General features: G+C 48.2%; 1 protein-coding gene across 3 annotated transcripts in view; it reads left to right on the top strand.

The window, feature by feature from the left end:
- The window catches only part of PIK3C2B (phosphatidylinositol-4-phosphate 3-kinase catalytic subunit type 2 beta), a 67,393-nt gene extending 51,294 nt beyond the window's left edge, over window positions 1–16,099 (top strand). For 2 of the 3 annotated variants that reach the window (XM_043922834.1, XM_043922833.1), the window contains 10 exons: window positions 2,305–2,474; window positions 2,921–3,077; window positions 3,375–3,484; window positions 4,382–4,583; window positions 5,021–5,145; window positions 6,046–6,163; window positions 7,401–7,482; window positions 10,945–11,051; window positions 12,631–12,759; window positions 14,146–16,099. In XM_043922834.1, the coding sequence (XP_043778769.1) occupies window positions 2,305–2,474; window positions 2,921–3,077; window positions 3,375–3,484; window positions 4,382–4,583; window positions 5,021–5,145; window positions 6,046–6,163; window positions 7,401–7,482; window positions 10,945–11,051; window positions 12,631–12,759; window positions 14,146–14,334 (1,389 nt within the window). In that variant the 3' untranslated portion in view covers window positions 14,335–16,099. The remainder of the gene's footprint in view (window positions 1–2,304; window positions 2,475–2,920; window positions 3,078–3,374; window positions 3,485–4,381; window positions 4,584–5,020; window positions 5,146–6,045; window positions 6,164–7,400; window positions 7,483–10,944; window positions 11,052–12,630; window positions 12,760–14,145) is intronic. The other variant, XM_043922835.1, reaches the window with a different exon arrangement.
- The last annotated feature ends 446 nt before the right edge of the window (window positions 16,100–16,545 follow it).

The raw sequence follows: 16,545 nt of genomic DNA, 5'->3' as shown, positions 1-16,545 counted from the left end.
AGAGGCCTCTTGACTCTGACTGACTTCTTCTCACCATTTCTTTCAGCCGGGTGCTGTCTGCCCCCTGAACCACTGGAATGCCTCTCCTCTTCCCATTATCATTCTCTGCTTGATTTCTGAGGCTTTTAAAATAAAGTGCAAACTGCTAATGTCACACCTTTGCTCTCTCTTCTTCAAGGACTCCTTGTGTCCTAAGAGATGAGCTCATCATCCACGACATTGCGGCAAAGCCCTTTGTAACCTAGCCCTGCCGACCCCTGTGGTCTCCTCCTCTGCCCCTCCCCATCTTACGGTCACTTACGTTGTAGCTTAAGGAGCCACCTCCATTTCCTAGATTCTTTTAGACGGTGGTGCTTCCTTTGCCAGAAAAGCCCTTTCTTCCTTTCCCCGTCCCTCCAAACCCACCTCCTCTATGTTGTGAATGTTAAGGTCCTCTACCCTTGGAAAGAAGTAATATTGTCTCCACCCGCCCTCAACTCCATATGCTGTTTATACCAACATGTATTTTTCAGGTATTAAATAGCCACCATAGAGAGGCATTGTACTTGGTGTTGGAATTGTGATTACTCCTTGCCAATGTAATAAAGAATCATAATAAATGTTATAGAAGTTTGTACAACAAGAATGCACACAGAAATTAACTCAGCATCTCCATGTTTAATATCAGTCTTTCAAAGGTGACTCTCACCTCTTCTAGGCTTTCTACGAGAATGATGCTGGTAGTTTTTTATGGTGCCTTCCAGGAGGGGAGAGCTAGAGATGTTTGTCTCTTGGCCACCTACTCAGCAAACAGAGTACCCCCACCCTACACATGAAACCCCTTAAATCAGGAGCTCTCTCTTTATACGTTGAGACTTCCTGCCAGTAAGCAGCTAACACCCTGTATAACTCAGGTGAGGAGACTTTAGTCATCGACTCTGTGACATAGGACAGGCATACAGCTGCTTCGTAAGTCAAAACAGGATACATTTCAGGTAGCAAGAATACCTGTGACAGGAAGACAGGTCGGTAGAGATGGTCAAGACTGAGAGTTGATGGGTTATCGAGCAGTTTCTTTTCAGTTACGTATTTTCCTATCATAGAAGTCATCTTTTTCTTCCAGAATGTACATTCTGTGAGTTCTTTACAAACTTTCTATTCTTAACTTCCTAGGGGATTAGTCATCTGGTTTAATTTAACAAGTAGCTGGGAGATTTCTGTGTTTTGGAGTAGGCCTGTGGAGCAGCCAAGAGGCTGCTGGGGGATAAGCTCACTGGACCCTGGGAAAGGGAGAGTACTAAACTCTGAGTGAGTGTTGGTGCCTGTAGGGGACCAGCAGGGAGGAGTCAGTGCGGGCTGGGCGGGTCTGGGAACTCAGGAAGGTCCCTGAAGGCTGGGTAGAAATTTGCAGAGGGCGGTGGGAAGGGCATGTTCTATAGCTGGGAAACTTTCTCTCATGCCCAGTTTCCTGCTTAGCTCTGATAACTGTGGCCTCTGCTTAGGAGTCTTTCTTGAGTTCTTAGGAATTCTATGAACCTCCCAAAGAGGATTTGGAGGATGAAAGGCGTCCATTCACGAATTCCATACATTTTTACTGGAAAGACAGATAAGGGGGCAGATATTAACTAGATAAGATAAGGTAGATCCAACCCCTTACTCCTCCATCTCCTGCTTTAAACTCAGAAATAGCTCTAACACATTTTACCAACTAAAGATGTCTGATTTTCAAGTGTAAAACACCCTCTAAAAGTGTTAAAGCTCCCTCAGCTCTTCCTTGGAGAGAAGTGAATTTAATTAGATTAGCATTTATTGGTTACCAAGAACACCAGAAATGGAGCTCTGTTGGGGACGAGGAGATGGACAGAAAAATTCTGAGCAGGGTCAGGAGGGGACCTTTGAGTCTGCTGCCTCGATGCTCTGCTTGAGTTAAGGTCACCAGAACCAGGCAGGAAAGTTGTAAACATCAAGCTTGCCTGATTCTTGGCTGGTCAAGCCTGGGCTCCTGAATCAGTCCATTGTCCTTCCCACCAGTTTCCCGAGGAGAAAGAAGGGTGTAGAAAGTGTCGTGTGTTGCAGATAACGGATATATTGCAGAAGGTGGATATATACATATAAGCCTCCCATCTCCTTTTTGCCCCATAAGATACAAGACAAGCTTCTGTATGCTTCAGTGTGTATGTCAATAGTGATGAAGACTGAACAGGCAGATGCGAGAGCCCCTGGCCTCCTGGGAGAGGGTCAGGGCAGGCTCGGGTCAGCCTGGTTTTGCCCTTGGGGCCCCTGTGCACGACTTTATTCCCTCCCCTCTGCGTGCCCTCCGCTCAGGCTGTAGAGAACTTCATCTACTCCTGTGCTGGCTGCTGTGTGGCCACCTACGTCCTGGGCATCTGTGACCGACACAATGACAACATCATGCTGAAGACGACCGGCCACATGTTCCACATAGATTTCGGCCGCTTCCTGGGCCATGCCCAGATGTTTGGCAACATCAAGCGGTAAGCGGTCCCCTGAAGCCAGGATGTGTGTGTGGGCCCAGGAGGTCAGCAGAAATGGTTCAGAGCTGGAACACAAGCCCACTGTAGAGTGTGACCCCTGGGTTGAGCAGCTCTGGGGAAGAGAGCACTGAGGCCTTGCAGAAGAAGGCAGGGACCAGCCCTTCTCCCTCCCTGCTGAGGGCTGAGCAACGGGAAACGAGCCCAGACCACAGCCAAAAGAAGTCCCAGATACCCGGGGGGAGCCATGAGCTCACAGCCAAGGGACCAGTGAATGACGTGTCTGGGGATCTTCTAAGGTTAAAGTAGGAAAAGAAACAGTGTTGGAGGAGCCCGTGGATCCAGTGTCACGCAGGTTTTGAGGGATGAGGGGAAGCTCCCCCGACAGCCCACACGGTGCGCTCCCTCCTTCATGCTGACCTTCTGCCTGTGTGTTCCCCTTGGCTCAGGGACCGCGCCCCCTTTGTCTTCACCTCGGACATGGCGTATGTCATCAACGGGGGTGACAAGCCTTCCAGCCGCTTCCATGACTTTGTTGACCTTTGTTGCCAAGCCTACAACCTCATTCGCAAGCACACCCACCTCTTCCTCAACCTTCTGGGCCTGGTGAGGAGCTCCATCCCTTTCCGAACCCCTCCTTCTTATCATCTGACACCATCTTTAAGGCTCCATTTCCGGAGATCTGCCTCTCTGAGCCCGAGATAAGGGCAGGGCCCAGAACACCTGGGGACAGTCGTGTCTGCTGGTATCTGACTTCCTGCTCCAGACCCCCCAGCTCCCGTGGCCTGCCAGCCGCTGCCCACCACATCTTTCTACCACCCTCTAGAAGGGTTGGGGAGCGAAGCTGTAGAAAACCTTCACTTCCTGGTCGTTACAGACGCCCTGTCGTGTTTGCTCGTCTAGATGTTGTCCTGCGGGATCCCTGAACTCTCAGACCTGGAAGACCTCAAGTACGTGTACGATGCCCTGAGGCCTCAGGACACGGAGGCCAATGCCACCACCTACTTCACCAGGTGAGACCCTCCATGCGAAGCAGTGCTGCCATTCTGGGCAGTAATTTCCAGGCTGCTCGACGGGGAGGAGCTGGGCTAGGGCGACGGGAGAGGCTTTGCTCTGAGGCAGAGCTTAGCGTTGACAACATGGGTCAGTTGTCTGACTTGGGTAAATCGTTTTACTTCTCTCAGGCTCGGTCTTCCCGCCTGAACTTGGGTGCCAGCCTTTACACGGAGGTGTTGCGATCCCCTGATTGCATTCTCACCAAGTCTCGGTCAGGGACGTTGTCTGTGGGGCCATGTACAATAGGGATTTTGTAATAGTTCTTAGGTCTCTCGATCAGGACCTTCCCCCTTGTTAGAACATGGAATTTCATGGTTCCATTTTCCCATATTTGATGTTTTTAGACACATTATGTATGAAAGCAGGAAAGTGCCCATGTACTAATGTCTACGGTTTTGTCCATTTTATTATGTACCCTCTTGGGAACTTAGCAAGTTTAATTTTCTCTGGGGTTAGTACAGTACCTTTCCTTCAGAACTAAAATCTCTGTATTGGGTTTTGTTTGGTGGGGATCCGTTATGCTGAAGCTTGAAGCTCAGTTTGACAGCAGTGTTTAGACTTTGACATGGTAACCCCACGGTGGCATCCCTCAGTCCCCTCCTGCTTTGGATTAACTGTCTTTGGCCCTGGTGGACGGTGAGGGGAGATGAGACCCCCATGGTTCACAGGAATAAACTGTATTCAGATCATTGTGTGCAGTCATGTGCTTATGAGGATATCACACAGGGGAAATGATCTGATCTAAGCTATGTGTTAGCCTCAGGTGTTGGGGGATATTCCTTGAGATACAGCTCTGCCCAGGCAGTGGGGACTTGGGTCTGTGGTTGCAACATTTTCTTCCCGTCCTTCTGCAGGTTGATAGAGTCCAGTCTTGGCAGTGTAGCCACAAAGCTCAATTTTTTTATTCATAACCTGGCTCAGATGAAGTTTTTAGGCTCAGATGATCGGCTGACCCTCTCGTTTGCTCCGCGAACACACACTCTCAAGAGCTCAGGCCGCATAAGCGATGTGTTTCTCTGTCGCCACGAGAAGGTCTTCCACCCTAACAAGGGCTATGTAAGTGTCCGCTGCAGTCTGACTCTCCTGCTCCCCGCCACCCCACTTGTTGCGGTTGTTTCTTTCCTTCCACACTGTGGGTGCTGGAGCTGGCTGAGCACCCTGTCCCGGGGGCAGTTGCAGACCCTTTCCCCTCCCCTGCCCAAGTGGCCTGCCTAGTCAGGGAGCTGAGCTGGATGGCTGTTCCCGCTGAGCCAAGGGTCTTGTGAACTAAGGATTCTTCTTGTGAATCTTTGCTTTCATTTTCCTGCATATGTATATTATCTTCATCTCCATTAGAGACATTTTTATACTCTTCCTTCTAGAGCGCATAACTCTTCCAACACACACACACACACACACACACACACACACACGCACACACACCCTCTGTCCCCTCACCTACCCCCCCTTCATTGGTTTGGCAGGAGGTATTCACTAATATTTGGGCTTCGCAGATTTACGTGGTAAAGGTTATGCGAGAGAATGCTCATGAGGCCACTTACATCCAGCGGACATTTGAGGAGTTCCAGGAGTTACACAATAAGCTGCGGCTGCTCTTCCCTTCTTCCCTCTTGCCCAGGTAACTGCTCCGCCTCCTGTCTGCACTGAGGGGTAGCCAGGAGGGCAGGCAGACGGGCGCTGGGCAGCACTGCCCTTGGCAGTCAAGACCTGCGTCCTTGGTTTTCTTAACTGGCAATGTGCGCTGACAAGCGCGCCCCCTGCTGGCCGTGCGCTTCTGAGCCTCTCAAGTGGTCCTCCAGCCTGGAGAGCAAGCCTCAGTGCACCGGCCAGGCTGCAAACCGGGTCTAACGGCAGGGGATTGATGGCGTCTGAAGATGTTTTGAATTGTCTAATCTTCTAAAGAGTAAAAGTACTTTTCAAATATATAAAGAAAATGTAGTGTATATACAAAATGGAATATTACTATACTGCATGATTCCACTTACATGAAGTACTTAGAGTAGTCAGATTCATAGAAACAGCAAGTAGAATGGTGGTTGCCAGGGGGAGGGAGCAAACGGGGAGCTGCTTAGTGGGTACAGAGCTTCAGTTTCGCAAGAGGAGAAGACTGGAGAGGGAGGGTGATCGTGGTTGCACCCCAGTGTGAGTGCATTTAATTCTGAACTGTACACTTAACAAGGGTAAGACAGTAAATTTTGTTAGATGTGTTTTACAACAATTTTAAGGAGCGGTTTTTCAAATAGAATTTTTACCGTGAGGGGGGAAACTGGCGGCTCCAGAGCTGCCTGAGCACTCCTGGGTTTGGTTTTCTTTTCTGGGGTCCTTACAATTGCCCAGCGTGAGATGCTGCGCGCGGGTCCTGGCACAAGCCTGGGGAGCCGGGCCAGGCGTGGAGTCGGGGAGAGGTCCCTGGGATGGGAGGCCGGGAGAAATGCGGATCAGGTGGCTGAAAATGAAAGTGGAATGGGACTAAAGGCTGTTGCTTCCTTTTCTTGACCGTCTCCCCACCGGCCGCCAGCTTCCCCAGTCGCTTCGTGATTGGCCGCTCGCGAGGAGAGGCGGGGGCCGAGCGGCGCCGGGAGGAGCTGAACGGCTACATCTGGCACTTGGTCCACGCGGCCCCGGAGGTGGCCGAGGTGGGTGGCCCTCTGTCCCTCCTGGCCTGGCGCCGCTGAGGGGTGGGGAGTGTGGACGGAGGCGCTTGCGTCTTTTGGGCCCGTCCGGGGAGCGGCGGGGCGGGGGGTCGTGGCTCCAGCCCCGCTGAGCTGCGCGCAGAAACGTGAAACCCAGACCCGCAGCCGGGCACACGGAGGCACAGACCTGTGTCGGTGCCCTCACACAGTGCTTGGGCTCAGCAGGAGCCTGAGGAGATGGAAGGCTTTCCTGAACAAGCTGAGTGTGCGCACCACCTAGGTTTTTCTTTTAAGCAAATGCCGTTATAATTTGGTGTTATAATGGTCATAAAGACAGAGTCATCAGGAGTCCCATCGCCCTAAATACCGCCTAAGCACATTTCCCTGTTTCCTTCCTATCTGGCCATGTATAAATGTGACTTTTACAGCTTTATAGTGGTTTTTTATTTTTACTGGTGTTTATATTTAGCATAACTTTAAATATCTATGTCAAGTTAATACACTGACTTGCAATACCATCTCTTTAACCATTCGCCTCTTGAAAGATATTTAGATCATGCCCCTCCCCCACTTTTCACTATTAATGTCAGAGTGGGTATTGTCACACATTTTAGTTTTTGTTTTTGTTTCCCTAATTGCTTAGGAAACATTCTCAAAAGTAGGATTTATAGTCTTTGTCCAAGGCTGGCTTAAGCTAGGGATCGAACCTGGGGCCAGGCAGTGAAATCTCTGAGTCCTAACCACTTGCCTGCCAGGGAATGCCAAGAATGGACTGCTTTTGAGTTGATGTGACTACTTTTATTTGCTTTGTTTTTTCAAAACTTTTTTATATGGGAACTTTCAAACATACAGAAAAATAGAGAAACAGTATAATGAATACCTATATATTCATCACCTAAACAGGTATTATTTTTTGCCGTGTTTACTTCATCTGTTTTTTCTGAAATATTTTAAAGTAAGTCAAAGGCATCATGACATTCTACCCCTAAATACTATGCATCTCTAAAAATCAAGGATATCATTTTACATAATTGGACTGTTGTTACAGCACCCAGTTCTTAGCCCATATTTAGAATTTCCCTGTTGTCTCCAAAATTCTTTAAACAGTTGGTGTTTTTAAGCCATGACCCAAATAAGAACTGTGTATTACATTTGGTTATCACATTTTGTAAGTCTCTTGTAACTTTTCATTGTGCCATTGTCTCGCTGAGGAATGACCTGTTTTCTGATTCTGTTCCAGTGTGATTTGGTGTATACCTTCTTCCACCCCCTGCCCAGGGATGAGAAGGCCGCAGGCAGCAGCCTGGCTCCCAGGTCCTCAGGTACAGTGTTGTCTGCGACACTTCTGCCAGCCTCCCTATTGTTGTTCAGTCACGCAGTCGTGTCTGACTCTGTGACCCCATGGACTGTAGCGCGCCAGGCTGCCCTGTCCTTCACAATCTCCCAGAGCTTGCTCAAACTCGTGTCCATTGAGTCGATGATGCCATCCAACCATCTCGTCCTCTGTCTTCCCCTTCTCCTCCTGCCTTCAGTCTTTCTCAGAATCAGGGTCTTTTCTAATGAGTCAGTTCTTTGCATCAGATGGTCAAAGTATTGGAGCTTCAGCACCAGTCCTTCAGTTACTGAATTTGCAAGCCCCTGTGCCCAATGCACAGTGAGGACCATCAATAGGAAACAATAGAGTCAGGAACAGAGAAAGGTTTATTACAGATTCATATAAGGAGCTGGGTGGCTCATGCCCTAAGAACCCCAAAGTTACTGAAAGCTTTCCGCAAGGCCCCTTAAAAGCAAAAGGTGAGAGAGGGGTGTGGTTAGTTCTTGCAGACTTCTTAGTGGCAGAGTCTTGTTCTTGAAGTTAGGTCAGTGTTCAGGTAAGGATGTTCCTGTGAATCTCTGCCTGACGAATGTTATTCTCTGTCCTGATAAGACAGGGCAAAGTCCCAAGGCACAACTTTAACCTTCCAAGATCCCAGTCCTGGCTAAGGGGAGGCATATCTCAGTTGGCAGCTCCTTCAGGGCCAGGTTCCCATGTCTTGCCCAGCTGGCATCCTTGAGGGAGCCTGGCATCCAACCCAGCTGGTCCTCAGTCTCCTCAGGTTGCCCAAATGGGGAGACCAGATCCCCCAGACTGTGCCCAGGCAGACGGCCACTGCTAGAGGGTCACAGAGACAGGGATGGGGGAGAGGGGCACCGCTTCTCAGGGCCGGGGCCAGGGCTAGTGGAGGGCCTTCGTGAGGGCTCCCAGTACTCATCCCCAGTCTGTTCCCCGGGCCCCCCAGCTCACTACTGGCGTGAGGCTGGGTAAGCTGGAGGGCCTCCAGGAGAAGGAGGCCTGGATCTGCCTCTTACCTCACTTCCATCTGATGACCACCACACCACCAACCCTTGACTCGGTCACTTCCCCAGTGCTCCCTCACTGACAGTTACCAGAGGGCGCGGCCCGCTGCGGCCCTGACCAGTAGCTGAGCGGGAAACTGACGTTGCTCGTTGACAGTGGTTGCTTGTGGGCAGGGTCTGCTGAGGGACCTGAGCCGCTACTGAGCAGGACCTGTTGCCCAGTAACAGGTGCAGAGTGATGAGGCCCAGCAGGGCTTTCCTGCTCAGGGCTGTGCTCACTCTGTTACACTTCCAGTGAGTATTTAGGGCTGATCTCCTTTAGGATGGATGAGTTGACCTCCTTGCTGTCCAAGGGACTTCTCGAGAGCCTTCTCCAGCACCACAGTTCAAAAGCATCAGTTCTTTGAAACTCAGTCTTCTTTATGGTCTAAATCTTACATCAGTCATGATTACTGGAAAAACCATAGCTTTGACTACGTGGACCTTTGTTGGCAAAGTAACATCTCTGCTTTTTAATATGCTGTCTAGATTAGTCATAGCTTTTCTTCCAAGGAGCAGTCTTTTAACTTTATGGCTGCAGTCACCATCCACAGAGATTTTGGAGCTCAAGAAAATAAAGTCTGTCACCATTTCCACTGTTTCCTCATCTATTTGCCATGAAAGTGGTGGGACCAGATGCCATGTTCTTAGTTTTTTGAATGTTGAGTTTTAAGCCAGCCTTTTCACACTCCTCTTTCACCTTCATCAAGAGGCTCTTTAGTTCCTCTTCGCTTTCTGCCATAAGGGTGGTATTGACTGCATATCTGAGGTTATTGATATTTCTCCCAGCAGTCTTGATTCCAGCTTGAGCTTCATCTAGCCTGGCATTTCTCATGATGTGCTCTGCATAAGTTAATAAGCAGGGTGACAGTATACAGCTTTGACGTTGTACTCCTTTGCCAATTTTGAACCAATCCATTGTCCCCTGTCTGGTTCTAACTGTTGCATCTTGACCTGCATATAAATTTCTTAGGAGGCAGGTAAGGTGGTCTGATATTCTCATCTCTTTAAGAATTTTCCACAGTTTATGGTGATCCACACAGTTAAAGGATTTAGCATAGTCAATGAAGCAGAAGTAGATGTTTTTCTGGAATTCCCTTGCTTTTTCTATGATCTGATGGATGTTGGCAATTTGATCTCTGGTTCCTCTGCCTTTTCTGAACCCTGCTTGTACATCTGTAAGTGAAAGAAATACAGTTGTGTGGTAATTTGAATATTCTTTGGCATTGTCCTTCTTTGGGATTGGAATGACAACTAACCATTTCTAGTCCTGTGGTCACTGCTGAGTTTTCCAAATTTGCTGGCATATTGAGTGTAGCACTTTAACAGCATCATCTTTTAGGATTTGAAATAGCTCAACTGGAATTCCATCACCTCCACCAACTTTGTTCATAGTGATGCTTCCTAAGGCCCACTTGACTTCTCATTCCAGAATGTCTGGCTGTACGTGAGTGATCATACCAGTGTGGTTATCCGGTTCATTAAGACCTTTTTGTACAGTTCTTCTGTGTATTCTTCCTCCCTCTTCTTAATATCTTCTGCTTCTGTTAGGTCCATGCTGTTTCTGTTCTTTATTGTGCCCATCTTTACATGAAATATTCCCTTGGTATTTAATTTTCTTGAAGAGATCTCTAGTCTTACCCATTCTGATTCTGTTGTTTTCTTCCATTTCTCTGCACTGATCACTGAGGAAGGCTTTCTTATCTCTCCTTGCTATTCTTTGAATCTGTGCATTCAGTTGTGTATGTCTTTCTTTTTCTCCTTTGCCTTTCTCTTCTCTTCTCAGCTGTTTGTAAGACCTCCTCTGACAACCATTTTGCTTTTTGCATTTCTTTTTCTTGGGGACTGTTTTGATCACCGCCTCCTGTACAATGTTACGAACCCCTGTCCATAGTTCTTAGGGCAGTCTGTCTATCAGATCTAGTCCCTTGAATCTATTTGTTACTTCTACTGTATAATCATAAGGGATTTGATTTAGGTCATACGTGAATGGCCTAGTGGTTTTCCCTACTTTCTTCAATTTAAGAACCAATTTAACTTCTCTGAACCTTCCGAAAGGTAATTTTTCCTGCCCCCATTTCTTCCCAAGTCTCTCTCCTTGACTTGTCTCTGTTCCTTTGCTTACTGGCTAGAGAATCTGTGAGGTCCACAGCTCCTTGAGCAGATTTCTCAGGGACTGGATCTACTTACATACCGAAATTGGATGGACTCAACCCCAATCCAAGTCATGCTCGCAGTCACCAACCTAGGTCATGCTCACAGATGCCACGTGGCCGATCCCTGATGGGATATCAGGAATCTGACGTGGAGACAGGGCAGGGGGTCAGAAGGAAACAGAAACATCTGCCTGGCCCCAGACGGGGCAAGGCTGGCCCCCTGACCTTGCTCTGTGCCCTTTGTCCCTGCAGAAGGCACATGGGCCCGGCCAGTCGGGAAGGTTGGAGGAGAGGTGAAACTGTCCATCTCCTACAAAAACAATAAACTCTTCATCATGGTGATGCACATTCGGGGCTTGGTAAGTACATACACAAGTCCTTATTTGGATCTTTATCTTTCTTCTGGTACTTTTTGACTGATGAGACCTTTTTGTACCCCCCTATCATGAGAGTAATCACAAAAGTTACTAAATGAATCCCCAATGGGCCTGCTCCCATGCTAGGCCTATGGAATGACCAAGCAATGCTGGACACAGCTTCTTACTACCTGTGGCCTTTGGCAAGTAGCCCAGTTACTCTTAGCCTCATTAAAATGAGGATAATGTTAGCATCTGTCTCATAGGGTTGTTATAGGGGTTAAATGAGATAATGCATGTAGAATACTTAACATAGTGCCTGGTATTATTATTATGGTGATTATTATAAGGGAGGGACCCAGGGGGCCTATTTCCTGGCTATAGAGTTAAGGCAGCCTCCTTGAAGACCTCCTTCAAGCATAATCAAGGGAGCGTGTACTTACTAAATATTTGACATATTTCTGAGAACCTTATGAGTAGAAGGGGAAGGGAACTCATAGAATACCTACAGAGTGCTGGACTTTCGCAGGTTGGGGCATTGATGTGTGGCAGGAGGTCCATGAGCTTTGGAATCAAAGGTTACGGGGGTTTCACTCTTACAGCATCATTCGTTCATCTCAGTCACCAGATCTTCATCAGTTCCTTGCTATGTGCCAGGCACTGATACATTCGCTCTGGATACCAGGGTAAACGAAATCTCTGCCTTCAGGGAGCTTACATTCTAGTAGGAAGAGGCAAACAGTTCAGTGAAATACTCGGCAAGTCAGATACTTTGGTAAGAAATAAATCAGAGGAGGGATACTGGGGTAGAATGAGGGCATCAGCGGATTCTCAGAGTGGCCAGGGAAACCCTCACTGACCAGGAGGTATTTGGGCAGAGGTGCAAGGAGGTGAAGGAGGGAGTCATGAACACACATCTGAGGAAGGACTGGTCCAGGCATCAGGAGCAGGTAAAGCCCTAGTCGGGAGCCTGTCCAGTGTGTGTCAGGCCCTGCGGGGGGAGGCCAGTGTAACTGAAACCACTGGAGCAGGGGCGACAATAGTGGATGCTGAGGTCAGAGAGGGCAGACCAGAGCCTTGGTCCTGCGTTGAGTGAGATGGGAGCCACTGGAGGGTTTTGAGCAGAGGCATGCCAAGATCTGACTTAAGTTTTAAAAGGATCAGCCTGCGTGAGTCACTGATTGGCTGACCTTGAACAAGCAACTTAATCTCTCTGACTCATTTCTCTACTTATCTCTCACTAGGGGTTTCTTGGGTCAAATGACAAAATAGACAGACATTGGGTGAAGATATCTGGGGATATTATGGTTCATTCAGAACAGGCCACATTATGGTGTGCCCTGGGCATTCATATACAGAGTATAGACTGGGTATCATGGGTGACCTGATTGATGTTTTAGGAGGACATCTAATGTTACCACGGCAGGTGTTTCTGGCAGAATGCAGTAGGCTGGCTGGGAAACATAAACATTGTGCATTGCAAGAAGCTGGGTGTGGGAGAAGAGAGACTGGCGCAGGGAGTGACCACAGGAATGGTGACACAGAGGCAGATAGAAGGCTTGGCTTTGCATTCCCTTTGTAGCAACTGCTCCAGGATGGAAATGACCCCGACCCCTATGTCAAGATTTACCTCCTTCCTGACCCTCAGAAAACCACTAAGAAGAAAACCAAAGTGGCCCGGAAAACCTGCAACCCCACCTACAATGAGATGGTATGTGGGGAAGGTGATGGGTGGGGCTGGGGTTGGTAAACAAACTATGCCTGATTTTGTAAATAAAGCCATATAGGGACATGGCCATTCCTGTTCATTTAAGTCTTGTCTGTGGCTGCTTTCACATTGTAGCAGTAGGGTGAGTATCTGTGACGTAGACCAAACTGTATGGCCTACAGAGCCTAGTATATTCCCTATTTGGCCCTTTATGTTAAAAAGTTTGCTGATACTTAGGGGAGGGATTGGAGAAGGAAATGGCAACCTACTCCAGTGTTCTTGCCTGGAGAATCCCAGGGATGGGGGAGCCTGGTGGGCTGCCGTCTATGGGGTCGCGCAGAGTTGGACTGAAGCGACTTAGCAGCAGCAGCAGCAGCAGGGGAGGGATTCCACAACTGGGCGTGTCTGTGGGGAGGAGGAGCCTGCTGGTCCTTCGCTGATAATGAGGAGCCTTCATTTGCTGGAATCCTGAGCTGAGAACAGGGTTCTTCGAAGGTCCCTTTGGGTACTGTATGCCTTCTGTATTCCCTCGGACTCTGGTTGGGGAGGTAAAGTGGTCTTAGGCTCAGCCAGATCAAAGCACCACGAACTACCTTTCTTTTTTAACCAGAACATTTTTTTTTTAACTTTTTATTTTTTTTATTTTTTTTTTGGCTTTTTTTTTTTTTTTATTAGTTGGAGGCTAATTACTTCACAACATTTCAGTGGGTTTTGTCATACATTGATATGAATCAGCCATAGATTTACACGTATTCCCCATCCCGATCCCCCCTCCTACCTCCCTCTCCACCCGATTCCTCTGAGTCTTCCCAGTGCACCAGGCCCGAGCACTTGTCTCATGCATCCCACCTGGGCTGATGATCTGTTTCACCGTAGATAGTATACATGCTGTTCTTTTGAAACATCCCACCCTCACCTTCTCCCAAAGAGTTCAAAAGTCTGTTCTGTATTTCTGTGTCTTTTTTTCTGTTTTGCATATAGGGTTATCGTTACCATCTTTCTAAATTCCATATATATGTATTAGCATGCTGTAATGTTCTTTATCTTTCTTCTTTTTTTTTTTTTTTCTTTATCTTTCTAACCAGAACATTTTTTCTTTTGTTAGGTTCACTTGTTTTCCTCCAGTATTTATTTGTTTATTTGGCTGTGCCAGTTCTTAGTTGTGGCACACGGGATTTTCAGTCTTCACTGAGGCATGCGAGGTCTTTAGTTGTGGCAGTGAAATCTAGTTCCCTGACTAGGAGTTGAACCCAGGCCCCCTGCACTGGGCGCATGGAATCTTAGCCACTGGTCCACCAGGCGATTCCCTGAACCACCACAGACAAGCGTCTCCCCCTTCCATGTTCCCTCTCTCACTGCTTCCCTCCCTTCCCAATGTGGCGTTTGCAGCTGGTGTATGATGGAATCCCCAAGGGAGACCTGCGGCAGCGGGAGCTGCAGCTGAGTGTGCTGAGTGAGCAAGGATTCTGGGAGAACGTTCTCCTTGGGGAGGTGCACATCCGCCTGCGAGAGCTGGACCTGGCCCAGGAGAAGACTGGCTGGTTTGCATTGGGATCTCGAAGTCCTGAGACCTTATGAACACAGCGGAGCCCCGGCCTGGGACCCCAGGCTCACGGCAGAGCCGGGGAGAGGACTCGTCCCTTCCTCGGGTAGGGGCATGGCCCTCGGTGGGCCTCCCTGCCGTCCTGGCCTCCAGGGTGGGAGGCAGGGAGAGTGAAGATGCTCTCTGCTGTCCCCTCCTCTGCAGACGGCATTTGAGTTGGTTGTGATGAGCAGCCCTGTGGAGGCTGTGAGGTTGCAGCAAAGTTTTAAGTTTACCTTGCGTCAAGGGAGCAATGCCTGGTTTGAAGTGTGTGAGGTGCGCTGTAGAAGTAGCATTTAGCGGGAGGGTGGGTGGGTATCATTATTTTTATTTTTAAAAAATGAAATAGTAATGTTGTCCTAACTGGACAGGAAGCCTTGTGAGAAGGGACTTACATGTGCCTCAGAAGGCAAAGAGGAAGACTATTTGGACTTTTTTTGATTAAGGTTCTTATTGGACTTTCCCCTAGGTTTTTTGTTTGTTGTTTTGTGTTTCTATCTATAGGAATTATTTGGGGAGAGGCCCAGTGGGCCCTCGGGGAGCACCCTCCCTCCCTGAGGCAGGTCAGGAGGGGCGGGGAGGGCTGGGTGTGCTTGACTGAGGCCTGCATGCTGGGCCTGTCTGATTTTGCCTCCAAAGGAGAGCAGTGTGATGCCTCTGTGTGTAAGGAAGGGCCTTCCGGACGGGGTTCTGCAGAGGACCTGTGTTCAGGGACCTGGGCTCGTCTGGGGCAGTTTTTCTCTGGTCTTCCCCTACTCTGCTAGGACATGCCTTGAATACTCTCTTCTGCCCCTTCATTCAGCCTTTCTGGGGATGATGTTGTCCCTGTGAATATGCTGGGGTGATCCCCCATAGGTCTGTCCCTTCCGTTTCCTCCGGTGGGATAGACTGCTGGCTGGTTTGGCCCCGGGGAGGGGCTCTGGGCTGCACGCGCCAGCGGGGCTGCCTGCTGCTACGGGGAAGCTTTCCTCATCACCTGCCACTCCTTTGTCACTGCTTCTCTGCCAAACCCCATTTCTGTCATGTTTTTTAATAAGAATTTCTTTCATTCTGTGGGGCCATAAACCTATTATTCTGGAGCCAAAGGGATGCCCTAACTGAAGACAAGGGGTGCGGGTGGGGGATCCCATCAAAACTGGGTTTTTTCCTGTGATTTTCTTTGGCTATGCGGAGGCTGGATTGAGCTGAGCTGGGAGGGAGGGACTGGGTCTCTGATCTCTTATTACTCTCATTCCCTACCAAATGGATTTGAAATTCACTCGTGTGCTTTACTCCAAAGGGTTGTCTTCATTGAAAAAAGGAGCGACTTTGAATTTGATGTTAACTTTTTAAATTGGTGGCTGTGTCCAGTGATTTGGGAATGGAGTTAAATGGGGATACTCTGTGGATTGTCCTCCCCAGCTCCAACAAGGATCAGAAATTTCCCCTTTTGTTAACTCATTCCATAACTGGAGAAAGAAGCTCCATTGATTAAAGCCACAGAGCAGCAAGGAAGTTATAAACTTTTAAAGTAAAAATGCCAAGAATATAGCTGGCTGCTGTGAGCAGGAGCTGGGAGAGTGGGGAACAGAGGTGGAACTTCTCCAGGTGAATGGACCAGAGATGTGTTACTGGCTTTTTGCCTGTAGCTCATTTTACTTTGACCCTCGATGCCCCTGATTTAAAGAGATCTGTGTACTGTACCCACTTCCCAGATGTCCTTGTATCTCCTACTTTCTCTGGAATTGTATTTTCTAATAAATGATGTTTAGAAAAACAAAACTATCATTTTCAAGATTTGTTCATGTTTAAATGTTTAGATTAAAACATCTGACATATGAGATGAAGATGATAATGTTAGTAGTGGTTCCATAAATGATAACTTTTATATGCATGTGTCAGCTGAATCTTTGCTTACAACAACTTGATCGGGTGAGTAGTAGTATCTCCCAGTTTACAGACAGGAGCAATTAAGCAATTTGCCTAAGGACATAGGCAGTCAGCCTTGGCTTTAGAATTTGAACCCAGGTTTGACTTCAAACCTGTGCTCCCTTTTCTAGGCAGTGTTTAATGCAGTCCTTTAAGTTAGTGTAATACTTGGTAGTTTTGGAGCGTTTTAATACACATGTCATTTTTCATTACAACTATACTGGAAAGTAGGCATGGCTCATTTGTTAACTGTCAGCAAACATTTACTGTGCTCTCCAGTCACTGCTGCCTGCTGGCGT

This window comes from Cervus elaphus, chromosome 14 (assembly GCF_910594005.1).
Source record: "Cervus elaphus chromosome 14, mCerEla1.1, whole genome shotgun sequence".
NCBI lineage: Eukaryota > Metazoa > Chordata > Mammalia > Artiodactyla > Cervidae > Cervus > Cervus elaphus.
This window is presented reverse-complemented; position numbering and strand designations above follow the sequence as displayed.